Source organism: Falco peregrinus, chromosome 2 (assembly GCF_023634155.1).
Source record: "Falco peregrinus isolate bFalPer1 chromosome 2, bFalPer1.pri, whole genome shotgun sequence".
Taxonomy (NCBI): Eukaryota; Metazoa; Chordata; class Aves; order Falconiformes; family Falconidae; genus Falco; species Falco peregrinus.
Genome location: NC_073722.1, coordinates 14,622,238 through 14,649,747, shown reverse-complemented (window position 1 = coordinate 14,649,747; position 27,510 = coordinate 14,622,238). Strand labels below are relative to the sequence as shown.

The 27,510-nt window shown below is 37.7% G+C and overlaps 1 protein-coding gene across 13 annotated transcripts in view; it reads left to right on the top strand.

The window, feature by feature from the left end:
* The window catches only part of SLC10A7 (solute carrier family 10 member 7), a 154,986-nt gene that overhangs the window by 3,585 nt on the left and 123,891 nt on the right, over positions 1 to 27,510 (top strand). For 7 of the 13 annotated variants that reach the window (XR_008745640.1, XM_055795023.1, XM_055795019.1 and 4 more), the window contains exons 2-4: positions 1,561 to 1,643; positions 6,709 to 6,845; positions 11,421 to 11,496. Coding sequence is in view for 11 of the 13 variants with exons in the window: in XM_055795019.1 (XP_055650994.1) it covers positions 1,561 to 1,643; positions 6,709 to 6,845; positions 11,421 to 11,496 (296 nt within the window). In the remaining 2 variants the exon portion in view is untranslated. Of the gene's footprint in view, positions 1 to 1,560; positions 1,644 to 6,708; positions 6,846 to 11,420; positions 11,497 to 14,404; positions 14,492 to 27,510 lie in introns of those variants that run through there. The other 6 variants (XR_008745641.1, XM_055795026.1, XM_055795025.1 and 3 more) reach the window with 2 other exon arrangements.

The following is a 27,510-nucleotide window of genomic DNA, read 5'->3' as shown; positions in this document are numbered from 1 at the left end:
AGATGAAGGGGATCTGTTCTGACCGGAGTTCCCAGTGTGCCATGAACGTGGTTGCTCTAGTAGTGGAGGTTTCTCCTGTGTAAAGGAGTTCAGGTAGCCCAGTGAAAAAACCTAAAATACACACACAGAGTCCTGGAGGAACCCTTATCTTAGCCAGACTAACTAACCCACTACCAGTCTGCCCAGTGTGTATATGCATGTACGTATATACTCTAATTTTCTAAAACATTAGAAAAATGTTATATATATAAAAGTATAGTTTTCTGTGTAACTACATATATAACTTTTCTGTTGTTTCCCCCCTCCCTCCAGCTGTTCAGCTAATGTGCCATAATTTTGCAATGAGCCATGTGCTTTGTTGCAACTTTAACTCTTGCATTTCCTGGCTTACTTTTACCTTATGCTTCATATGAGTGGTTTATTTTTTGTGTTTAACACAGAGTTTTAGTGTCTCATAAAGAGAGCCCTCTCTGAGAGTAGGGTTTGGGTTTAAATGACTAGAGATGCAAATTTGATTAGACTCAGTGTATGATCAAATCCCTCTAATTTAAGGATCATTGACCTTGTTCCAGTGTGACCATCAATGTATCATTCATCCAAGAGAGCAGAAAGGATCTTCTCTTCTGTAATGTTGAGTAAAGGCTTGCTTGTTTGCTGCTGCAGTTTTGCTCATGAAACTTGCTCTCGCTTGCAGAGTTAGCGTATTACTTTGGTCCTAAGTAGACTGCTAATATTTTCTTTATAATATAATAATTGGTTGAATGCTTGTGAAAAAATGAGTATATACATTTTGCGCTTAGTGGCCTCCAAAGGCAAAGTGTATTAAGAGAATTCATCATTTTTATAGGAGTGTAAAAAGTATTTTATTTTAATCTCCCTGGAAAAAAGTATATAAATATATACAAATGTAAGTCTTTAATATAGTGGAACCCTTAGAGGTGCAGGCATCTGCCCTTGCTGATCTTACTGCAGCAGTGTGTCTGAAATGCCTTACTGTAGGGCAGGAATGAACCATTTTGCCACAGCCCTGTTTTGGAGGAATAATGCAGAATTGTATTACCCCGAGGGAATCATTGCAAAGTACCATTTGGTTTCCTCTGTACAGGCAGCCAGACAGGTGTGTGTGTTGTGGTGGAAGAAGAGAGAGGTAGATACGTGAATGATATCAATGGCCCTGTGGAGGGAGCAGCTGATATTTTTATTTAAGTGTATAGTTTGAGTTTGCTGATGTTACAGGGGTACTCTGATGATAGAACTGTGAAAAATTACCCGTATTCAAATTTCCAGAATTTACCTGTTAGTTCCCAGTGGCCTGTAATCACGGAAGCCAAATGTATATGACATCATGCTGCACTCTCCACTCAATGGTTTGCTTTTATTTAAAAATGAGTAGTGTGCTTTCTGTAACTTAATTGAAACCCTATTCTTCTTATTAGAGACTTTAATGATTAGTTTTGCTCCAGGTATTTTTCTAAGTATTCTCATTTACTTTGATGTAATATATGCATATCATTATCTCTGACTGTAGTTAATTTTGTTCTCTACGTCTATATTTTTTAGGACCGTTGAAACCAGAAATTACCATAACTTACATTGCTGTTTCAGCTATATTCTTTAACAGTGGACTCTCCTTAAAAACTGAGGTACTGTAATTTCTCATTGCTTCATTCTTGTTTTCCTTTAAAAAGTTTTGTGTTGCTTTTGATTTGAATGTAATTGCAATATTTAATTACTATGCTGCTGTTGTTGGGAGAACGGCTAACGAGAAGATAAAACTTGGACATTTATGGAATAACCCCTCCTTGATTTCAGATGATTCTTCACAAAGTAATGGACATAATGAGAAGGAGAGTGGGAATAAATTTCACCCATCCATAGAGGCTGGGTTGCTTGACTTTTCAGGGCTTTGATTGAATGGAAGTGCTGAGCACAGTTTTGAGCTGGATGCTACATGCTGCATGTGTCCCAAACCCAAAAGAGTGAGACCCAGGACCACATCAGCACCTGCCTTCTGCCACCCCTTCTGCGCCATGACTTCCCTGCTGCTCAGTTGAGATACAGGCCAGAAAACTGTCTGAATCCTAGGGCAGAACTTTGTAGGGATCTAGGCAGAGAGGGGCTATGTGGAGTCTCCATGACTGTAGGACACAAAGAGGTGTGAGCTCTCTGTGCCTCTTCATCTCACCTGCTGGTGTGCTCTCTTAAGTGAAACTGTTCAGGCTAGTCACTACAGGACTGATGCAAGCAAAGATCTGGTGGCTTTAAGTTACCACATTGGGTAGGCACAGGACAGACAGCATCCAGTGTCAACACAAAGGGGTTCCTCTGCAGAGACAGGGCCAATATACAGGTACAAAGTCTTGGCAATCTTTTTCTATAGGGTTTAGTTGTAGGTGAGTGGACTTGAAGTGCCTGTGCTCTGCTGCATGTTGGAGACACTGATACTCGTTTCAAATTTTGTCACACATTTTTCAAAGAGGAATAATCTGGGAGTAAGAAGAGATGAAGAGGAGAACCTCTTAGTGATGTGTAAAGGAGATATGGAGAAAGGAAATGATGGCTACGTGCCGAGAAGAGAAGGAGCAGCCAGAGTTGACTTCAAACGCTGCATGCCTCTGCTAGTCTAGTTTCTTGATTCCTTTTACACTGTTGGCTGTGCTAACAAGTGATGTCATTCATATGTTGCATGCTACTAATGTGTAAAAGAATCATCATGATATTGTCCAGTTATCTTCTGGGCAAAGTAGGATTTGGGGAACAGCAGTTGTTCAACATAAAAAATTTCTATGCCTGTATCATCGTTATAGTGATAAAACTTCAAATGGAGGTGATATTTGAATTGATGACAGTCCTTTCCTCCTGTGTCTGCTGGCATTTCTGGCACCAGGGCCTCTAGTTCTGCCAGGATACGGTGTAAATGAAGTGACCTAACTTTAGTCAATTCTATAGCAGCTATTTAGACCCTTGTGGTCTTATACGGAAGCAGGAAAAACCATGTTATCTGTTTGACTGGGACAGTAATTAATCCTAATGGAAATAGGCTGCAGAGAGGCACTTTGTTCCACAGAGGACCTGAAACACAAAGCCCGAGTAGTGCTAATGGAGTTGAGTTTTCTGTTTTCAGGGTTAGGAATCTTTGCATGTGTTGTGGCCGGAGCCAAAACACAGCACTGTACTAGCTACTAAGAAGAAAATTAACTCCATCCCAGCCGAAACCAGGACAGCACGCAGAGGATAAAACCTTGAAGCTTTGTATTTGTAAAGCAGCTGTGACTGAGGGTGAAATCCGTAGCATTATCAAAGTCTTGATTAGATTCTCAGTGCTAGTGTACCTCTAACTTTTCCCAGTTAAGGTGACATGACTGACAGGTTCCTGGGCAGTATGTCATGTCCTACTTTAAACTTAACTTCTTTTCATCTTTGGTTCTAAAAGCAATATATTGATGTAAATGAAGCTTTTATAGGTGGTGTAAGGTAGCGTGTCAAGGTAGCTCATCTCAAATTGTTTTGGAAGCATCAAGTTAGCTGGATGTACAGCACCAGTCCTTTATGTTCCATCAAGAAGTGAAGCCTTTTCTGAATTTCTGCTGTGGTGTTAGAAGATGAAGAGGAATTAAAACACTTCACTCATTGTACCTTGTGCTAATATTTTCAAAAACGTACATTAAAAACAATCCTTAAATGTGTTAGGAGGCCAGGTCATGATTTTATTAAAATGCTTTGGGGCATGTTTTAATTGTTTAAGGCACAACTGAAAGTTTGTATTATTAGTCAGTTAATCTATCTTTTTATTGGATTGCAATGTAAATAATTTCTGCTTTTGTCTTTATTAGTTCTTGACCTGTGTGTCAGCTGTTCTACCTTGGTTAATATATTAATTAGATTGAAACTTGTGTTTGGTATGCTTTGTGAAATGATGTTGTGTGAAAAAAATGTGTAAGTGTTAATGGAGGCCTTCTGATAAATCTGACAAAACATAGCTGATGCTTTTCTAAGGTTACACTTCTGGTTTTATTTGCTGTGAAAGCGCATGCTGAAAAGAATTTGCTAACATGCATTCAGAAAGCATTTTACAAAATAATTGGCAGCATTCAGGGAGAGCCTGCCTGTGTATGGCCTTGTTATGTTTTCAAATCTAGAGGTGACTGAGGTCCTGTTACATTTGTAGAAATAGTCTGTGTCCAGGAATTACAAGAACATTTGATTCCACCTTAATATAATGCTCTTTCAGTTTTCAGTGAGTAGTTAGCTTGCTCTTTTAAAGCAAATACTTCCTGTAGGGCCCCAGAAATTAAGTTACATACTTGAGTTATCCATTTCAATGAGGAATTTGGCAAGCCACTGAAAACAGTGTTTGCTCTGTGTGGGTATTTGCCCAGAGGAGTCCAGCTATGACCATCTGAGTGTGGCTGGATGGCAACAGGGACCCACACTGACCAGCGAGAAGCTAGGATAAGCTCCCTAAGGGGTCTGAAATACGGGGAAAGACAAGGTAACCTGTTCCACCTGGTGTGCAGGAAGAGTTGTAACTAGCAGCTTCCAGTAACTTCTGAGACTTCTGCTTTTTTTGAGAGCTACAGTGACAGATGTATTTTGGGACAACCCCTTGCAGATTGCTTAAAAAGGTGAAGGCTGTTTGCCTCTGTGTTTGTTCTATGATGATATGGTCTAAGGAATTCTAAAAGGCAATTGCTAGAGACATTTTAAAGGCAGTAATTTAGATCTGCAAAGACTGGCTCCACCAATACAGCATTCCTTCATGCACTAGGTTGGCTGTGTTGTAATCACCTTCCTTGTTCCCTGGAAGCTCTAACCAGTCTTTCCGAAATTTTTGTCTTGAATTTTGCTTTTGAAAGTATCACACAGGTTTTTTTCAAACCATCTGTTTTTAAGGTGTTTTCCAATTGTAAAAATACGAAACTAAAAGGGCACTTCTGTATGTGTGATGTGATGCCTTCGTAGATTGGTCCAGTAGGAAGTCTGGGGCTGGAGGTGACTTCGCAGGAAAGGAGTCAGAATTAGCAGCTTTGCTCAAAGAAGTCACTTGTTTTGGTTTTTTTCAATTGTATTATTTACTTTTAAAATGTACGCTTTTATGTAGGTGCCTTTTCTTCCTGCATTGGATGTATTTCTACTACTAATTGTTTTTTATTTTTGCCTCTTTTTTTTGAGATCAGATGAGATAGTTCTATGGTGAAGCTATTCGTAATGCCATAGGTACTGTGACAGGTTATATGTGAAGAAGGCCCATTTTCCTCATGCGGAATGATACTAGCCTGCTTAAGAGCTTGCTTGATTTTTTTTAAAAAAAGTTGTTTCATTCGGTTAACCAAGCCCTGAATGTAATGATACTTTCTTGGTAAAACTGGATCAAAATCTATTTTTCAAATCCACATTTTGTATAACTTTAAGAATAGGTTATGAACGGATGTGTATTTTTTTTTGTGGAAGGTTTTTTTTCCCCTAACCCAAACTTGGGAGATACTTTATTTGTGTTAAAAAAATGAACAGGGACACGGTGCTGAACTGCTAGTACTTCCAGATGTATAATTACATCAGTGTGGATTTGGATGGTTGAAAATGGGGTATTTGATTGTGTTTCATAAAAGTTCGCCTGTTTTGAATCTGAGGGAGCATGGTATTTGAAGATTGGCTGCTGCATTACTGTAGAAATTTTTTGTATTTTTTTTTAATGCGTCCTGGGGTGTCAGATAGCTGGAGAATCCTAGCATATTAGACATTGAATAAAAGTGCCATCAGCTTTTTTTTTACTGTTGCATTGTTTACTTGAAAAGAGTGCCAGTTATTTTGAGAGGGAAAGGAATTTTTGCTCTCAATCTGAGAGTTGAAATGAGCTGAAATGTACAAGGCTTTTTTCTTCTACTCAAAAACTGTGTAGAAGGTCCTTGGAGTGCCTGAAAAGAGGGAAATAGGGAGAAACAGAGCGAACTGAAGAGTTTATTGAGTAAGGATACTTGATCATCTCTCTGTAGTGCTCTTACACTGTTTAAAATTAAATTATTTTTTTTCCCTCAGTCTCTCGTGTTTTGCACTTTATTTCTCTGACTTTTATGGCTTAGCTGTTGTTAGTTTGTTATGGTCTTGGTATTCTTTCATTGCTGTTCTTCATCAGCTTAATTTTTTTCTATAAATTTCCTATCTGTTAATACAATAAATAATCAAAATGTGCTATAGATTACTTCACTTTTTATGTTTGTTGGTCTTCCCTTAAAAAAACCTCACCACAAATGAAGACTGTTTGTAATGTAAACATCCCATTTTCATGGTATAAATGGGAATCACAGTTTGTGGCTCTCTTTAGACTAAAGAAACCTGCAATCACATGGACACTGCAAGTTTCCCTTCCTCTTGATATCAGCAGTCAATAAACAGGCCGTCAGCATAGTTAACACAGGTTTTGAAGCAGTGATAAAGTGCTCAGGCTGCCTGCTGAAAAGCTACCCTTACAAGAGCTACACTATTACTGAAGTGGTGGACAATGCTTTTGGAAAAATGCCCAGAAGCAGACAGAGCTTTTATGCTCTCTAGATGTACTTCATTAGAAGAGGAGATCAGATGATCCCTAAAAAGGTGTCTTTTTGACGTGCACTCTTTGTATTATAAAGATGATCCTAGCTTTAAAATCACAAACTGATCTTACTTCAGCTGTTATGATTGCAACTTCCTCTCTTCTTTTTTCTTTTGCAGGAGCTGACAAGTGCTTTGATGCATGTGAAACTACACCTTTTTGTCCAGATTTTTACCCTTGTGTTCTTCCCAACAGCAATATGGCTCTTTCTTCAGCTATTATCAATCACACCTATAAATGAATGGCTTTTAAAAGGGTATGTTTAAGCATAATGAGTGAACTATAATTGTAGCTGTCATCTTAAAGGGCTGCTTATCCTGCTGTGGGTGCTTTAAGACTTGTATTACAAACAGATTTTGCTGGTTGTTTTTGTGCTTCAGCACTTTGCTGTTTAAAACACTGTATGTGCACAAGATTATCCTTTCAGGAACCTGGTCTTGTTTTTAGAAAGTCTGGTCAGTTAGTTTCACATTTAGGAAGCTTGCAACAGGTTAGCTTTCTTTCACAAAACCCAGTTGAAGTGATGTGCTGGGTCTCAAGGACTATGAGGAGGAAAGAAAAGGAATGCTGAAGGAAAAACATAACTTGGTGGATAAAGACTGTATATGCCACGTACTGGTGTTCCATTCTGTTTTTAAACCGTCCGTATGGGGCACCTCTTGCCTGTGTCCAGACTGGGGTTCAGTATCTGCTCCTAGCTAAACTATATGGGGGGTGGGGTGGGGGCAAGAAAGTAAAGTTTTTGTAGGAGGACAACTTTGAGATGAGCAGAAGCTAAGTTACCATGAAAACAGTATGTTTTCAGTCTTTGGTGTATTCTGTCAAAGTACTGTGTGCTTCCAAAGCTGCATTGATGGTGTGGTAGTGATAGATGTTATGAAAAATCCAAAAAATGAAAAGCTTTTTTCAAAATCAAAGTTCAATACCTAGCACCATGCAGCTATACTGGAGTGTTTGAGTGCAAAAATCAATTCTTTTAGAAAACTACTTAAAGAATCCCCCATTGTTTCTTAACTGCTTGGTGAAACACTGCTTGGGGAGAGTTCCGGTCTTAAAATTTTAATGATAAAGCTGTTCATGTTTATGTTTTTACAAGGCCTGAACTTAAAAGAGCATTTTGTTTTGTTTGTAAGAGACTTCTCCAGGTGTGAAGTGGTCCAAATGATACTGAGAACCTGAAAATTGAGACATCATTTAAAAGTTAGCACTGTTTTGCTAAACAGCATTAGTACATTGAGGAAATAACAAGGTCCATCTGCATACACTGTATACAGTGTCTGTATGCACTTGGCTATTCGCAGTAAAGGTTATTCTTTAAAGTAAAACCATTGTGAAGGTTTTCTCAACTAGGACAGAGACATGACTTTCCACAGTAGCCAAAATTCCCTCCTAATCTGTAGGAGTCTCAGTTTATGAAGTGCAACGTGCAAGATATTTTTGTTCCTTGCAGCACTTCCCATCCCTTATTTCCTATGACTTATGCCACTTTGGTTCTTAGTATTAAAGTGACGTGATCTGTTACATGCACAAATATATGTGTATGTATATACATACACACCTGTGAAACTGCATGTAAAACTACGTATGTATATATATTTTTAAAAAAAGCTCATGTGTGTATCTCTGTAAACGTGGAGCCTAAACCAGCCTTATTTTTCATGAAGGTGTGTCTGTGTATTACCAGTTTTAAGAGTCTGGTTTTTTGTTGGGTTTTTTTTTTTGAAATTGTGCTTTCTTGATGAATACTGCTATTCAGGATACGTTCAGGGCAGCAGGCGTGTGGCTCTGAAGGCATCCATTGCAAAGGGAGCCTGCTGGGAGCTGTACCTTCAGTGCTGTGTAGGTGAGAAGATACTGAACTCGGTCCTAATCGTAGGATAACACATTTTAAAGCAGGTACTCGCATATCCCTATGTGGGTATGTGAAAGAACAGCAAGGAGCCGACATGAGGAGCTGTCTGTGCCTTGGCCGCTCTGTGTAACCAGAAGTTCATCCTAATGCCCTGCAGCTGTAGTTCTTACTCCCTAGAAACACTGAAGTACCCTAATGAAAACATGGGAACAAGACAGGCTTTGGCAAAGTTACTTCCTCGTCATGCATGTTTAGCACAGCTTATGAGCTGTGGGAGCTAGCAGGTAGTTCTCACAAAGGCCTGGAAAAATAGACATATGTACCCAAGGGCATGCAGCACCCTTTACACAGGGTGGCTCCCCGGGGGACTGTAGTTCTCCATTACTCTCTACACAAGGTTATACCTAAAGGACAGTGTCATGCCCACAGCCTATTTCCTGTCTTGCTTCAGAATGAATGGTAGATTATTATGTCCTCTATAATAGTCTGTTTTGCTGTAAATATTATTTGAGAGGCAGATTCAGGTGGTACCAGCTTTTCATCTGTGCGTCTACAGTTGTATTCTTCCTGCTCTTTCATGCCTGGGATGGTATTAGGAGGTTTGTTGCTTTGCAATTATTTTGAAATATATAAAACAGAGGCTAAACCATCATCATCCCAAGCATCTTTTAAGTTAATTTTTTATTAGATGACTAGGTTTTGCATTGGCAGCGCCGCTTTGAAAAGGAGCATGAAGTGGGTTATTAATGTTTGCACAGATTCACCTCTTCTGCCACTCCTAGCATATAGCATTTACGGTACAGGTGGTAAGGCACGAGATACAAAGATCTGGTACAAGAATTGGCTTTGATAGTTCCGCATCTAAAATATGTGACTTTGGACCCTACTACTTTGTTGTCTGTAATGTATCAGCAGAACAGTTATTATTTATCGCTCTTCAGCAAGTGTTTGGACCTCTGGTGTTAGTGCATATAGTATGACCTGTACCAGTGGAACGTTTCAGTTCATTGGTTGTTACCTGTAGTAAGTAATCTGTTGGTCATTAGAGGAATTTGTATATCGGTAGTATTGTGTGTAGTTGGTACAAAGCAACAAAAATCTTCACAGGTACATGTTTCAATACACCTTATTAAAAGTATTTCTGTTTAGTGTGTACCAGTCTTTTGTAGATAACTGTTTTCATAGGAAGAATATTAAAAACCATAGCTTGATAGTGATTTTTATTTTTTTTTTAATTCCAAATGTATTCTGTTAAATGTGAGAGGGTTAACAGAGCTTGTATTATTAAACTTTTCCCTTATAGTGTGGAATATCGCTGCCAGCTGAGATGAATGCCCTTGCACACATTTCATGCCTTTCTGGATAACTCTGAACTTAATCCACCCCTTATTAGTGCAGGTGAGAAGTTCAAGGAGCTGGCTGCCAAGAGACCACATAGAAGAGAGATAACAGTATCGCAACCGGTGTAGGGGATGGACATCAGACTCGCTACGTCTGCTGTATATTTTTGTATTTATTTCCAAACTTTTCCGTGTAGTTTTTTTCCTGTATTTCTTTTCTCTTCAAAATGAGCTTATCCTGCTAAGTGCTGACAACTCTCTGCTTCCATAGCTTATTTCAATGTAAGCTAAAGGTTCTGTATACTTCCAAGGTGGTGCTTGGCACTTTGTGATTGGATTTGTGTAATGCTTACATTGGTTGCCTCTTTCCTTTTCCACAGTGTCTGTAGCTGACAAACTGAATACCGTCATTGTCATTTACCTGTTTCTTCTGTTTAAGCTTTTTGTATATTTGCAGCGTATCAATTGCACTGTAATATGCTCCCTGTTGTTTGGATTTAATACTTCTTTTTGCTACAGCTTTTTGACACTGCGTTTCTTGGGAATGGACTAACACAGTTACAAGTGCAAAGTAGTTCACCACTAGTAACTGATTGTTCTGAACTAGAATACTGTCTCAAACTCCAATACTTGAAAACATATAGATTCCATACTTTTGGGGGTTTTGCAAAATATTGTGTCCCATACCTTATTGTTCTTTCGAAGTCAAAACAGTTGTTCTTCAGAAGCCCTATTTTACTTAGGCCCAAATTTAATTTTAAACTATTGTATAATGTTGTTGTTGTTTATAACTACACATTTTATCCAACTAATTTTTGTAATAATCAGTTTTTATGGACTGTCTTTGGAAACAAAGGAAACCTCACCATTTTTTCTTACTTTGCAACAGTATTTACTATATACGTTGATAATTTTGCCACGCAATCAACAGAAAAAATGACTACAATAATGTGTATTTTAGACTTCTAAAATGCATGAGAAAGCTTTTGATGTTTTGATTAATGGAAGTCAGGTGATTTTACCAAGAAGTGAAAATATGCATAAAAATTAAACATTTGATGGGCTTTTAATGTTCAGGAAATCAAAAGCTCAATTGTGATTTTTCTTTTAAACCTTTTTTTTTTAAGTAGGAGTTGATGAAAAACAAAGCGTAGTGGGAACCTGGAACAGTGAGCATGGTTCTTCTTACTCTTCTACTAAGCAGAAAATGTTTTTCTTGATGAACAGCTTTTCCAAGAAAATAGAAGTTTAGTTCCTTATTTTTTTTTCCAAATAGCTACGCGTATCTCAAAACACACTACAAACTTTACTATATCAGGACTTGTGATGCAGTTATCTTTGTGATAATTGTAGATATCTTTGTGAACGTTTTAACAGTACTACAGATGGGGAAATGAAGTCACAGAGAAGTTAAGTGTGTGTATTTTTAAATGGTGGTGTGACTTCACTGTAGGGGTTGGTAAGAGATGGCATGGAAATAATGCCAGCTGGTGCAGGGCTGTAACTGTAATGCAAACTGATTGGGTTGCGCAGGTGATAAGATGATTGTTTCAACTCAGCTATTTGGTATTTTAAGGTTATAGGTTGCATAGTGTTTGCATTGTGTGAGGTATGTAACATTTCTTTTCATTGTTTTCAGCTTGCAGACAGTAGGCTGCATGCCACCTCCTGTGTCTTCTGCAGTAATTTTAACCAAAGCTGTTGGTGGAAATGAGGTGAGTTTTCGTTTTGGTTTTGAATGGTTTTTTTAAACAGAAATTCAAATATATGTTTATGATCAACTCATGTGGTAAAACACTGACTGCAATGTAGTTTGTAAAAAATTCTAGAATTAAAGCTTGGGTATCGTGTTGGTGTCAGACACGGGAAATAGTGGTGTTATCTGCTGGCATTGGTCAAACTGAAGGTGAGTTTTATGAGGTGGTAGGAAGTTTTCTGATATAAATTGGTGTTAGGAGATTTCTGCTTATTGCTGCACTGTAATTCCTAACAATATAATGATCATATGCTGTGTACTGGTTATCTCGCGGAACATTAGCTTTATGCTGAAGGTCTGCCCTTGCAGTGATTGTTTGGATGGTGTTTAGTATTAAGAGGCCCTCAAGCTTGAAGTTCCTCAAGCTTGAAGCTGCAAATGTAGCAAGAGAGGTGATGGAGACACAGACATCAATTAAAATCTTACGTTATTATTTGAGACTGCATGAAAGAAAAATTCTGGGAACATGGAGTTCTCTGACAGTAAGGCAATGCAAATTCCTCAACAGATAGGAAATGCCACAATTGAAATTGCTTGTGCAAACTAATTTTGGTCACATTATACTTCTGTCTTAAAACGGCATATGCTGATACAATTTTGGACTCTTTCTTTAGGCACAAAACACTTGCTATTTTCAGGAAGACCAGTGTTTAGGAAATTAATCCAGGTGTGATATTAATGAGGTTGTTTCCTTTAGAACTGCTTCCTCATAACTGCTGAAGGTGGATGAGACCTAGTAGTTGAGGAAGGGAGAGGCTAACACTAAAAGAGCTTGGTTTTAAGGCTAGGGTTCTTGAGATGCTGTGCTGGAAGGTTAGAGCCAAATCTGAATTCAGCCATAGAGCTCTTGCACGAGGTTGGGTGAGTCACTTCAACCACATTTTTAAAATATGGCCATTAGTTGTGTACTTCTCATTTTCTGAGTTCAGACTCTTGGGACCGATTAATGTCAGCTTTGAAAAACACATGATAGCACTGAAATAGATTGAAGTTGTACTTTGTACTGACAAAGTGCTGTTTAATTGCTCTATCCTCTGAAGAGAGACCCAAAGCATTTCAAGTCAAGCATCTCTAATTACGGGCAATCCTGATGCACATTGCTGTCTCCCAGTTTGCTACCTGAAAAAGAATCATAAATTTGGCTGATGGAGGTGCTGTGGAACAATTGGTATAAGGAAATAATTCAAGTACCTAATAGTGATCAACAGAGAAATGAAAAGTTTTCTAGTTACGATTCTAGATGTAGGTGCTGTAAATTATATAAAGATATCACATAGTGAACAGTGAGGATAAAATGAAGTATTGAATGAGTGCTTATTCAATGTTAGCACTGTCTGTCCTGTCCTTAGAACAAGGAAAAGATCCTCTGGAAACACATGGGGATATGATTGGTTAGTTGAAGGCAGTATCATACAGCTTTCATGTGCAGGAGGGAGAGAGTTGCTTTAGTTTCTTGACCATTAAAGTTCACTTTTTTGTGGTAGTGTTCTTCTGGGGTGGTGGGAATGTTCGTACTTTATACCGGCTGAAAAATGGAAACTTTCTGTCATGTGAGGCTTGTGTAAGTAATTGTATAAATCGCTGACAAAGTAAGGTTGAACCTCTAATTCTGTATCAAACTGGTATTGGAGGAGTGTAAAAATGCATACCTAGTGATTTTTACAGATAGTTGCTGACAGTGAATCAAGAATTAGGTTTTGGGATTTGAAAGTTCTCAGTCAGGCTCTAGGAACATACGCAAAAGAGAAACACGCTTTAAACATGCTCAGTGTAGACAAAGTATGTGGCAAATTTATTGCCAAACATCAGCAAGTTTCCAACGCAAACATATTTTTGGAGTTTGATGCTTCTGTGTCATTCAGACTACTGTTAATTTTTCTTCTGAAAAACAGCAAATCACATCCCTCGTGCTAAGGGAGAAGACCCTCTCACATCTCCTCACCAAATTTCCTTAAGCTGTGACTGATGTATTTCTTTTTCTGACATAAGCAGAACAATGCATTTTTTTCCCATTTAAATGTAAATCCATTCTGATAAGTGAAGAATTTAAACCTGGGAGTCAACTGGAAATACAAGTGTTTGTACTGTGAGAGCATTTGTTCATAATAATGTCTCTTAAACTACTTTTGCCTCGTCAAGCATGTATCCCTTACCTGGAGAAATTGATTTGTCTGAGGGTGTATCTACACTGCATAATGTAATATGAAGATAAATGAGCTTGCTCAGAAGCAATACAGTGAAGAAGCTCCACATGAACTAATTAGTCTGAGAAGTGTCCTGCTGCTGTAGAATACAGGCACACCCTCAATAAGTGCTCTGAAAACCTCTTTGGGTTTCTTGAAACACAGCATATGAGAGCTGTGGTAGTTGACGGTAGTACGACAGTATAGAGGGTTTCTGGTTTTCTTTACCCAAGTAGGAGTGATTGTTGAATGTCAGCTTGGACTTGGGTTTTTCTCAAAGGAGTATCAGGCTCTATGCCATGACTTGCCTGGGGCTGAGGAAACACAGATTCTATTTTTAGCTGTGTCATTTACTTGTTGGGTAAAAGTGGGGTGTCATGTCTCTGGGGTTAGCAGTAATGGGTAATGGCAACTTTGAAGTGTTTGAAGATCAGTGCTGAAAAGCCTTACCTAAGAGCTGTATTTTATTGTTCTGGGACAAGGTTATTAAGTGTTTGGTCAAGTGCTTGGAGAGTCATTAGAAGCTACTTGGATGGGGGATTTTGCTGCGTATCAGTTGGAAAATTCAGTTGTAAGATGATAAAAGGAAGAAATTTTTTCTAGTATTTCAAGACTCTTGTTTTTTTAATTGATAAATGCCTGAGGGCAGAAAATAAAATGTTCTGCTTTTGTTGGCTGAGGAAGGTGTGGCCAAAGCTGATACTAAGAATTCTGATTAAACTGTGCTCCTCACTGAAGTTAATGTTCTGGGATTGTGAGTATAAATCCAGGTAAGTTAAACTTTATTATTTAACTGTCCCTGTTTAATAGCAACTACACAATCTACCAATGTTTATTTTCCCAATGGTTGAAACACATGGTATATCAAAAAAAGTGTATCTCAGCTTTAAGTTCTCTTTATCAGTGTATAAGAATAGAACAGCAGAACAGTTACTCAAGAGTGCAAATATAAAATTGTCCAAAGCAAACCCAAGTCTTCTTCCTATACATCATTTGATCACCAACCCTGTGATCTATTCTACTTTCAAATTTCTAGTCTTAGTGTCTGTTAGGTGTGCCTTCCAAACTCTACCACGTTAGCCATTTGCCTGGTAGGTGATCAGGTGGAGGCTGGTTTTGATGGTTGGGGTATTCCAGAGGAAATCAATCTTTATCAGAAGCCCTTTGTCAGCAGTAGCCTTCTATTAATAAGGGAAGATGATCAAGATCAAGACATTTAGCACCTTTGCTTGTTGTTATCTGTGGCATTATAGTGGGTGGAAGCATTATAAAAGGCTTCCAAGTCTTTTGGTGTTTAAGGGTGAAAATTGACATCTTCACTTAGCTCTGATGTGTGAGTGAGTTGGTGGCTTGTTTTAGATGACTGGAGAGAGCCTTCTTCACAAGTCCTAGGGATTATAGAGAGGAAAAGATCCTTGTCACTTTATAAGAAAGACATGGAGAGACAGCAAAGAGATTGTCAGGCTGAAAGCCAGTAGCAGTTTTTATAGGTGTATTGGATTTTTTTTTGCCATAATCAATGGAGGAGATATCCGGTGTTGACATCAACAGAGTGGAAGAACAAAGGATTCTAGCTGCAAAGAAAATAATGGAGTGACTAGTTCTGTCTCGGTATTTCTTGTTACACGAGACTTAAGACAGACTTTTCAAATCTCATTTTCTTACATACTGCCATTGATGGTAGTGGTGGCAGCAGAGGTGTTTAGCTGTTCAAGACAGTGTTTCTGTATTGCTTAAGAATAACGTGTGTGCTAGTAGTGTTATAGGTACCGTGTTCTGAAAATATCTGATATGTGGCATTGTAAGATACTTACCTGTGGTTGTTGGAAGAAGGTATGGTGGAGATCAAAACCGCTGTCCAAAGATCAGCCTATATAATTCAGACTAGCTGGTATCGTTCTATCCAGAGAGGTGTTGGCTAATGTAAGTGGTATGGAGGAAAACTCTCTGTGCTTTCTGAAAATCTGGGCTTTTGAAGGAGAGGAAGATTTATGGCTATTCTGTCTTTTGTTTTGGTGGAAGTAGCAGTTCTTGATGTGATGAGCAGAAATACGACTTGTCTAGTAAGGCTACAAATTCACACCTATTGACTTTGTGACCCATTCCTAGTTTTTTTCAGCTCCTCTCCCTGGTTTCTGTATGATGTGTGGTTTGTTCTCTCAGCTGCCTTTCAACTCTTATTTCTTTTCTCTTTTTCTCCCTCTTCACCCTGATTTTTCCATCATTCCTCTTGTGATCTCTTCCTGTATGGTGTTACTTTCATAACCCTGTTAACAGCTTTCTAAACCAGCCTATTCCTAGCTTTTGTTGCAAATGCATTTAGTTCATCAGCAAAGCCAGTTTCTAGTACTGAATGTGATTTTATGGATGAAGGCCCCAGGTGAACAAAAAAATGTTCACATGTACACCAGCAAAAAGTAAGGAGGGAGCACCATGAGAAATCAAAATCTAATTTTTAATTTGATTGTATTTTCTCAATTATTTAATTGTTTCTGTCATCAGTAACACTGATGAAGTCTCTTGATTTGTGAGGAGGACAGTCCATGTAGTAAAAAAAAAGTTGGAGTGAAAACCAGGTCTCACTTTTGTTTTTTGCTCTTTTTGAGTCGTGAAGGGTCAGGATTTTAGGGACGTTGTTGCGTCTGACAGCACAGAAGGCTTTTCTGTGTCATTTTTTTTCCAAAATTCTTGTAGTTCTTCAGTGAAATTATAAAACCCAATTCTTTAAAAGTTGGCTTCTAACTGTGCATTTCTGCGAGAGACAGACAAATAAATACATCAGCATTTCAAGGTGCTGTAAAGACAAACCTATTAAAAGCTTGGAGATCCTCAAACAGAAGTGCTGTAGAGGTGCTGGATATTACTACAAAGTATTCAGATGGCAAATGTCATACTCTTCTTAAGAATCAAAGTAATGAAGAAGAGAGATTGAAAATTAGATCTATAAGTCTATTATCAGTTTGGGAGAAAAACAATTTGTGATGACTTTTATGGCAGCTTAATGACATATTTTTGAAAAGTGTAACATAATAGGCAAGAGCTGTGATAGAATTGTACAGATAAATCGTGGCAGACAGTTCATTTTATTGAAGAATACTTGTGGCTATTTTGCTATCTCATACACAACAAAAACATTGAGGTTTTTTTGTTCAGTTAAGCTGTAGCTTGTACAAAACCTCATAATCAAGGTGCTGGGTGGGTTGGTTTTTTTGGCAAGTTTTGTGTGGATCTGCTGTGCCTTTTGTAAAATGTGTTGCATATGCAAGACAAGATTTTGAAATATGAAATAGACTAATGAAGAAAGCGAGAATGGTATTTACAAAGTAAGATAGAAAGTAAAGAAAGAGTTCTAGTATTGATTTTTAGATTTGTTTTTTGAAGCAGATGTAGAACATAAAACCAAATATAAACTTGCAAGGTCTACAGCTAGCCTTTCTGGAAAAGAATCAAGGAAGAGTAGTAACATTTTGCCAACAAATTATATAAAATAGTTTAAACTGATATTTTAAAACAAAGGGCATATGCATACTCACTGAGAAATGATCACTGGAAAATTCCATTTGTGAGTGGTGTGTTTTTGATTTTGGCTGGTGGGTTTTTTGTTTTTTTTTAAGTAAAAACAAAAAAGTGAACCCTAACACTACTGTAAAGTCACAGGAAAGGTATTGATTTATCTAAAAATACCTGAAGTTCTTTGAACTGTGTATACATGTACATTAACCTTTTTACAAACAAAATAAAATGAATAAAAAGAAGTACAAGCTCTAATGGTTTGAGATTCATACACTGGTGCACTAGTGTACCAAGAGTGTTTACCCTTGGAAGGTAACACATGAACATTACGAAACAAAATCGTTTAAGATCTTCAAATAAACTATATGTGTCATGATGTGTAGTTGTCTACTATAATACAGTTTTCTCTTCTCTAAAAATAAGTACAATTTTACAGTAGTATTGTCTAAAATTTGAATTCCAAATTGCATTTAAAATATACATTTTTTTAGGTTTGTTTATGGAAGGGTAAGTAATTTCATTCTATTGTTTTTAAATTTGATACTGTAAAAGGAAAAACCTATAATGAAAATGTGTTTTTATTTCCTAAGCAATAAATTTTGTCTGCCTACACAGATTAAACAGTTCTAAATGAAATTGTAACTAATTCTACCATTACATACAGCACTGAAGTCTCTGGGAAATGTATGTGGGTGTCAGAGGACAGATTTAGGGAAGATATCTGTACTTCACATGTACAAATATAAAGAATTAACTGTGTCAGCATAAGCCTTGTATGTACATAGGAGCTGTTGTGCTATTAAATTCACCCACTCTATTCTAGTATTACAGTCTAATTTTTTATGTATCCTAAGAGTTTACTTTTCTTCTATCATTACTGTGCTTGGAGCAGATGGTTTTTATTGAAGTATTTATTGATACTTAGGGTTTTTTCCTTCCCTGAGTGGTGAGTGCATTTTATATCCATCAATGCATAGGAGTAGCCCAAATTATTACTTACAATATGAATTTCATCACTATAATGTGTCCCAGTCACGCAGCTCCATTAGATATCTCTAGAGTTCCTTATTGTCTTCTCAAGTCTTCTATAACCGAAAGCAATTGTGGAATCTTCTGGGCTTCTTCCCTCTCTCACTGTTCTGCTTTCATTTATCACTACCAGTTCTAATACAGATTCACTACTAAAACTGTTTAGAATGGAAGGGATTTTCAAAGGCATTAATCTCTGCTTTTAGTTCTATAGGAGCAAGTTCAGGCAAACAGTGAGGGTTCTAAGTCCCCGTATTTGAACACTTCACCTCCAGATTCCTTACTTAGCTTGTATGAAGTTTCAGATTCTCCCAAGACCTTTGAAAAGCAGCTGATTTACTAACCTAAGGTGTTGAGGTTGAGTTGACTTGGATGAAGTAAAATCTTTGAATCACCTGGTTTACAGTACCTCTAACTCAGGGTCTTTCTTATGGCTCATAAGGTATCCAGGGAAAAAGCCACTCTCCTGCACTTGTTGGAGTGTGAGAGATTTAATTTATGTTCTTGCACTGCCCTAACCTCTTTAACTGCACAACTTTATGTACTGTTAAGATGTATGATCCAGAACTTGCGGTTCTGTGCATGTTTAGCTTTCCCAAATCTGGGGTGCTTGTAGCAGCTCTGCCATAATCTAGAATGTTGTAAAATTGCCAGTTTAAATTATGCTAAACTACTTGGGCTGTGGCTGGAATCTACCTGAAATCATTGTAGCCTTGTTACAGCCTTTTTACAGCAATGTTTGCCCACTGTCTTAGATCTGACTTTGTAACCAGAGTGTTCTCAGAGGCTTTGCTGTTGCTATTCTACAGTGCTTGGCTGGAGACATCAGTTTTTTGTCTGCTGTGGGATGTTCAGTGACTCTGAAAGCTGTTTGTGGCATAAAGAAGCCAGGACAGAAGAGGACTCTTGCTCTCATGCTTGCAAAAGTGGCCGTTTAAAGCAAGGTGGTTTTGTATTTGTCTTGGTCTGCAGGTTAGTTCAGTGTAAAACTATAGTGTGCAAGAGCTTCCTTTATTTAGCAGGGAGTGCTGTATGAAATGCATTGCATATGCAAAGCATGCATTTTTTTAAACTATTTGAACAAATCATTAATACTTCTATTAAAATATTTGTGGAGAGTGGAGTCTACTGCCCCACTAAAATTCAGCTACTGTACTCTGATGTTTAATCTTTACAGCTGTTTGAAAGAAAGAATGCAGATATTTTACTAGCGAGGGAGGTGTTACCCAGTCTCTCTACCTCAGTCTTTGAAAAGAAAGGTTATCTTTTGGAGAGCAGCGGAGACTGGAAATATTATTCTGAAGGTGACAGCTTCAAAAAGTTACAAGTGGTTTGTTTGCAGTGGAGTGTTTTATGCAGTCTTCATTCCATTGAATGCCTGCACGATGCCAGTGTTCAGCTGTGTAAGGGCTGTTTTCTAATGGCTTGATTTTGGCAGAGCAGTGTGGTTAGTTGTCTACTGGCACCAAAACCCAGTGAAACACAGTTCTGGTTCTGCTGTCCCTCACCCATTTGCTTACAAAGCAAATGCTAATTTAATGTTAATTTTAATAGTAACAGAATGATTATGCAATAATCATTGCATATGTTAAGATTGGTGTTAAATCAGCAGAATGGAAACTATTCAGCTTTGTCCGCTGCTTGTAGGCAGTTTATTTTCTACCATGAACAATAAAGATGGTTCCTTTGACATCTGTTCATGTGTTCACCTGTCTCTGTGGACCCCTTGCACAAAGGGATACTGCTCCAAATGGTTTAGCATGGCTGTTGGTGGGCCCTGCGTTGTGACTAGGAGTGAAAACATGTATTTTATAAAACCAGCAAAAGATAATATGCAACAATATTGATTGTCAAAAATGGAATTAATTCAGTATTTCTTTCTAAAAAGAACATTTGGAATGATGATGTGTAAAGCATTGCTAACATTTTGATATCTGAAGAATACTTTATACGTTTGACTGTTGGCAGCTCACTGCAGAGAAATCAAAATTAAACATGTCTATTGAGAATACAAAATGCCCTTTAGGAGTGTCTTCGGTGGATTTACTCAAGGATAGCATTACTGTTCTTGAAATGTGCCAGTTCTGAACACTGGCTTGTAAAGAGATAATGTTACCTTGTTTCTCCTTTCTTAAATTTGTCCTTTGTGTGTTAAAATCAAAGCTTCAGAGTATTTCACTTGGTAAAGTTTGGGGTTTTTTTTCTATCCAAGCACATTTTTTTCTGGTGTGAATATATCTGCTTAGTGGCTACTGATGTAGGAAAGAAAACTATCAGGCTTGCAACGTTAATAGTTCTATAATTTATTTTCTTTAGCTCTCTTTTTGGGTGTGCAATACAAAGTCCTGATTTGTGGAAATCATAGCTGTAAAACATGAGGCAGGTATTTCAGTTAAAATTACTATTGTCTTTAATTCTTTTTCAAGAAAATTAAATTGACTTTATTGTCCTTTTTTCCTCATTATGATTATGAGAGAACATTGTGAAGGTTTTTGTCTTCTGAATTGTTTGTCAAATGATTATATTCAATGCATGTTAAGAAAACGTGTTTTGCATTCTATGAGGAAAACCTCATTTGTGTGAAGAGGCAGAACAAATTTCTAGATTCCTTTATATAAATGAGAATAAACAAGCCCATATTTATTTAAAATGTTTTTATAGAAATCTTATGAGAAGATAGAATATTTTAGAAGTGTTTCCCAGTTTGTAGTATTCTTTTTTTTTTTTTACTTTTTTTTCACTTGTTAGAGCATTTGGCAAAAAATGGGAGAGCAGTAGAGCAGCAAATTTTCTCTGATTTCAAAGGATTATTTAGGCTCCAGTTTCTGGAAAACATTGGCCCTATGACAAGATCTGAAAACAGCATACTGCTGGTAAACTGTTTCTGGACATGCTGAAGAAAAGCCGCATGCCTCCTGGGAACCCTTTTTCAGACATGCAGTCCCCACAGCCGGGTGCCTTCCTGCTCAGCTAGGATTTTTACCGGCGTTCCCTTGTGCCTGTGGCCTTTTCTGTCTGAAATCTGCTACTTCTCCTGCTACTTCTAAATTATCAAGGATAGAGGGGAAACGGCACCCCTTGGAATACCTGTAGCAGAGGCTTAAACTCCTGTATTCGCATGGGAAGTCCCTATGAGAAGGTGGTAGTGCTCAAGAAAATTTGAGGGGCAGGAGACTCGCAAAGGAGAATTCGTTAGTGCATTCGCTCTACTGTGGGTGCCCTGAAAGCACAACAGCCCCTGGTTATCCATCTGTGTGGTGGGGAGAAGTTTTACCACTAAATACATCCCCACCATAAGCTGCATTTCCAGATTGTTTGCTTTGCTGGTGTTGTGGGTCCTCTTGCCACCCTCACCTTAACTACTGAAGGTCTGCACTGCTTGCCTCTTGGAATCCTGCCCTGCCTGGGGCCCTTGTAAGCATCCCCAGGGAGTTGGCACCAACTGCCTGGCGGCTCTGTGAGACAGCATGAAGCAATGTTGGTGTGGGAACTGGTAGGAGCCACGGTCACGCTTGGCAGTATGTTATCATTGGTTGATGTGCACTTTTAACACTCTGAGGCAGTAGCTATGTACTTTTTGACTAGGGCTGCAAGGCAGTGCTTGAATTTAAGGTAAATAACGTTTCTGAAGGAATTTTCCCTAAGATTCAAGGGAACAAACACCTTGTCATATATTGAGTTGGATACAGTAGTTCTGACTTAATCTATTTTTAATGGTAAAGGGTTGTTTAGTAAGAAGTACATGAGCAAACAAAGCAGGTAGTGTATTTACAGCAATGTCAACAGCCATAAACTAACTAGGTGTAGTCTAATGCAGCAATTCTGGTAATTATATGGCACACAAACTAAAGAGAATATTAGTGTGCTTGAACTGAATTGTGTTTCAGCTGGTAAGTCCAGAGCAACACAGTATATTTCCTGAATTACTTTGCCAATTTACATATGCTACTACTTCCACGAACTTTTGAAACTCCCTGTTCTAGCAGATATTGTGGATTATTGCAGCAAGATACCCAAAACGTTGAATTTCTAGTGTGTGGATGACTTTGCTTAGCTAGATCTTTTTGTTGTAGTATTTTGTAATGATCTAAGTTAATTTTGTTTGTTAATATTGTTGCAAAATATCTGTAATGTATACAGGGATCTATACTTTGATACATACTGTGTGAGTGTTTCAGCTCCAACTGCATATCCAAAACCTTTTAAAAAGAAATCTCAATGAGCCCCATGGGGCAAAGTAAATTATTACATGTGGTGAACTCTTAAGTCATAGACCAAGGTCATGGCAGTGAGAGTGTATTTCAAAAAGGTTTTATCTGTGCTTGGAAAGCAAATGAAATCTCTCATCATTAACTTTAGAATTATAGTTATAAGAGGATTTTCACTAGAGGTGAAAGATCAAGTTCATGGCGGACATAATGGAGTCTGAAAAGTTATTTCTCAGACATAATACTGGGGCATGAAACATTCACTGAGGTTTTCGCATTATTGATGGGGAGTTTACAGCCTCTAATCCAGATGCAGAAGATGAGAATCATTGTGATTATTGCTATCTATTGTGGCTTTATTTCAACCTTTAGATGGAAAAAAAACCCCTCTTTTTTTTTTGTAATGCTGTAAAGACTTTTAGAAAAAAATCCTAGCTTTTCAGCTGTGTCAGGTTTTGTCATAGGATACAAATAATCCCTTTCTTATTTAATAACAATACTCCTTTTATAGAAATGTAATTTAGTAAACCTGAATGATCTTCAGTCCCTAATGAATTAATCAAAGCACATGTGTGTGCAGTGATGTTGCGTCTCTGTCCCTGTTTGTTGATAGTTCACATAAACCAGAAAGAACAAATTTTGAAGGGAAATGGGGCAGAAAAGCGTAAGTGGAACTAAGGTTTTTAGTGACCTAGACTATTATCCTGTCAGCAGAAACGGATATTTATTTGTCTGTTTATTCAACAGACTTTTTACATTTTACTGGACTTTGCATGTGTGCATACATGCATTTCAGCGATACCAATGAGCAGTAGAAATGTGCTCAATAGTAGAGAGTCTGAACTCTGTGCTTGCGTTTTGGGAATGGTTTTGCAAAATATCTCTGCCAGTGACAGCACTTGCTTGTTCACAGAGTTTACAGTGCTCAATCTGCTTGTAGAAGCGTTGAGATTTGCCAGTTATGTACTGCATTTCAAAGTAGAGTATTAAAACAAGCACTGGCAAAACCAAATCCTTTCATATTTGTGCTTTCACTGTCATGAAGGTTATTACATTTACAGGAAAGTTTCAGCTGTTGTGATTTTATTCAGAAGAGTCCGTTTAGTCCTGTTTTCATGCCATTTCTAAGTAAAACTTAAGGTTTTGGGGTTTTGTTTTCTTAATGCTTCCATCTACTTTAAGAAGTGATGTTTGTTAAAATGTGCATTTGTTTCCTGAGTTACAACTACAAATAGCAAATACGTAGGCATTTCTGGCAAGTGATATTTTAATTTCTTTGAAAATATAAAAAATATGAACTGATACAACAGTAAGAAAATTCTATAACTGGAACTAGAGAAAGTCAGCTCTAAGAATGGCTGTCAGGTTTTTTTATTCTACTTAAGCAAAGTAGTTTGTTTCAAAATGAACATGTTTTTAGGGAAACTTCATACACTCAATGTATATGATTTCTTAAAAGTCCTATGAGAAGAGGAAGCATAAGCTGTATTGATAAGTTACCTGTAAGTCAAGAAATGACAACATTAAAGTTGGGCATAAAATCTCAGTTTTGATCTATGGATATGTTTTATGCTTCTGTTTTAAAATGGCATGTGAACATGCAATTTAGAAAATGCATCCTATGACTTTTTTTTTTCTGTAATGTTAATATCATATGTGTTATCCCAGAAATACTTGCTGTACTTTCATTATCCAAATGGTCCAGAATATCTGTATTGAGTGAGACTTTCTATATAGGTTATGTTCTCTAAGGTGTATATTTCAATAATTTAGTCAATGGCCTCTTTTACACATTTTCTCCTCAACGAGCAGTGCAATCTCTTTTGTACAGTTGTGAGGCATTTCTATTTCTAAGCGTAGTCACAAATGTCTGTGACCTATGATACTAGGACATTTTTGCTATTCATACCACCTTTGTTGATGATTTCTGCATGACTTGATTCTCTGCAATTTATGATCTGAGAAGCTCAGAACAATAGATATTATTTGTAAGTATGGAATACCCAGAAAAACAGGCAGTATTGTAAAGTGCTGTCCTCAAATACTTCTGAAAATGAGTCACTCCAAGGCATCTCTGCTTCATAAGGGGGCCACTCTCATGACCCCTTGAGTCACAAATGCCTATGTTGTTACATCTAGGTTTTTGAACTTTCCAAATACTCCTAGCAGATAAAACTCAAGTGTAGTTATCTTCTGCAAATAACGAAATACCTACTCTGCAACCTTTCTTTTCTATTTTCTTTAGAGTATTACATTGAAATTAGTTGTATTTTATAGGTAACAATTTTCTCTCGTTTTAGATGTATATAAATTCAAAACAGTAGCCTCTGCATTAATTCTGATTTACTTTGTTATGTAAATGGGAAATCCTGGAATGTAATGACATTTTATAACCCAGGTACTTTGAGTCTGACAGTTTAGTGCTGAGTTGTTAACAGGACTCAGATGTGCATTTCTGTCTTTAGAATGTGTAAAATTTCTTTGTCGTTGTCTTAGCAGTATAGTTATGCTTACTACCTTCCCAGCTCTTCCCCCCTCTGGTATTTTTGCATAACATAAGTCACTGTGCCCACTGTGTAAGTATCTTGTCTTCTCTCTTAAGTGATCACACTGACTTTCATTTCCCTCCTCTTTCAAATCATCAGCCAGTTCCAGCATGTTGTTTGTAGTCTTTCTTGCTAATACAAAACCACAGTGAAATCTGCAGTAGTCTTCTGTTTCCCAGACTGCCTGGTCTTAGCAGCAGTCAGTGCTTTCAAGAGATTATTTTACTCAGGCAAATTGCTTGTTATGCTAACTTATCATACAGTATCTTGTGAGGTAGATGGCTCATTTAGCAACACTTCCAGCAGGCTATGCTCATGGTTTCTGCATCAGCTCTTGTGTTTTTATTTATTTTTTTTTGTTTTGCTTTGTTTTGTGAGTGGTGGGAGGCAAGAGTGTCTTTTTGTACCCTCTAATAATTTTTTGCAACCCGATGCAGATGTGCCATACAAGCAGATTTTATGGAGACTTTATGTCTTTCAGGTTTCAAATTCTTTCTAAATTGTGTGAGGCAAACAATGGAAAATTTCATTTTCTCAGGTTATTTTTTCCTGTAGAGCATATTGTAGTATGCTGAGACTTTATTCTGAGCCTTAGATGTTTTTACAAAACTGGAAATAGTTGAATTTGGTTTTCCTGCTAATTAGCACATGCCAGCTGCCACCAGCAAAAGAACACCTGTGCTGCTAGTGAGAGTACCTGGAAACTTGGGCATGATTCTTCTCCTTCATCCTAGTGAAAATCAGATATTCTTCTGTTGAAATCGAAGCAGTGGACTGGGTAAGTGTAGGAAAGAGTCACAAATGAAAATTGGGTCTATGTGATTTGTAGTACATGGCTTCCAGAAGCAGTAATTGGCCTTAGCTGGTGTCCTTATGCAAAAGTGTGCAGTTGACATGATGTGCTAAGTAGTATGTACAATGTCTACTGTACATTAATTACTGTCTTTTTGAGAATATAGTCTTTGTTTCAAATAAATTGTGCATGTAAATTTGAAATAGAAAAGCGAAGAAAAGTGTTGTTCATACTATAAATCAGGGGTCCTCAAACTTTTTAAACAGGGGGCTGGTGTGCGGGTGAAGTGGTAGGCAGTCATCTGCGGCTGCTTGGTCGTCCCCGCACCCCCCCCCCCCCCCCCCCCAACTCCCAGCAGGGACGGGGTGGTGGTGGTGTTCTGTAAATACCGGGGGCCGGATTGAGGACCCTGGGGGGCTGTATCTGGCCCGCGGGCCGTAGTTTGAGGACCCCTGCTTTAAATGCTTCTATAGACAGAGCTTTATTTGTGGGTTAAGTGTATGCCATTCTCTTGAAGCTAAGAGTAATCATACTTATTTTTTTTTTAGGAAGTGTGTTCATCAGGAAACATCACTAGGTTTTCCCTCTGCTTTCTCCTTATGGAAATATTAGGGGAGTATAAAGTCATTTTATTAGCTGACGTGCTGTTTAATTGCAAGGTAAGAAACAGAGCTTTGCGCAGTGGAGGAAATGCATTCTTCCATCTGCATTCAGAAGCCTGTTTCCTCCAGCCTTTATTGGAGGTAAAGACAGCCTCCAAAACCCAGGAGAATTTAATCAAAGTAGTTTATGGATGATTTTTCCTAGGTTTGTTCATACATACAGAAATAAAATATCTAAATCATGAAGAACTGCATATTATACATACAGTCAGCAGTGAACTATAGAGCTGTGCTGTTAAATGTCTTAGATTAGGAAAGAAGAAAGATGTTATAGTTGTATTATACAGCCTTTCAAATATATGTTGGAATCAGAAGCCCTATTTAGAATTTAGTACTTTGGCAGGATTAATGGTTCTGCAGTGAGATCAATGCTTGAACTGTATGTAAGTTAAAATATTGCTCATTAACTCTTTATGATATAAACTGACTAGGTTCGTGGAGGAGTTCCAGATATTGTTCAAAGTGGTGGTGCTAATATCCAAAATGACTTTTCCTCTCTCTGTTCTACTGTAATGACAGATAAATGGGAGCTACTCCGTTCCATTTCCAAATTAGGAGATGTGTTAACATGGATTTTGTTTGAAGACCTTTTTTCTCTGGAGTTTGTTTTCATACTTGATTTACCTTTCTAAATATATGTTGGCATTCCTGTCATGGCTACAGTGCTCACTTCTTCCAGCTGTTGAATTTAAGAGAATGGATGTGGGGAGTTTTATTTAGTGTTAGAAAACCTCACTGAATAGCTGTAATTTTGGAATAGATAGTGCAAGGCGGCATCAGCTACCAATGTTTGGATACCCACAGAACAGAAATCTATACTTAAACGGAGGAGTGTTTATGTTCTGAAGCATTTGCTTATTTGCTGTTGGAGTGCTGGTGATGGTATATGGCTTTGAAAATGTCTGTAATACATATGTCCAAGCTGTAACTGTAATATTCCAGATAATCCTATAAAAACATGCTTTTAGACACTGTGAGAAATGTTTGTTAGAACCTATATCTATATCCTCTGTGTTTTTTCTGTCTTTAATATGAAGAA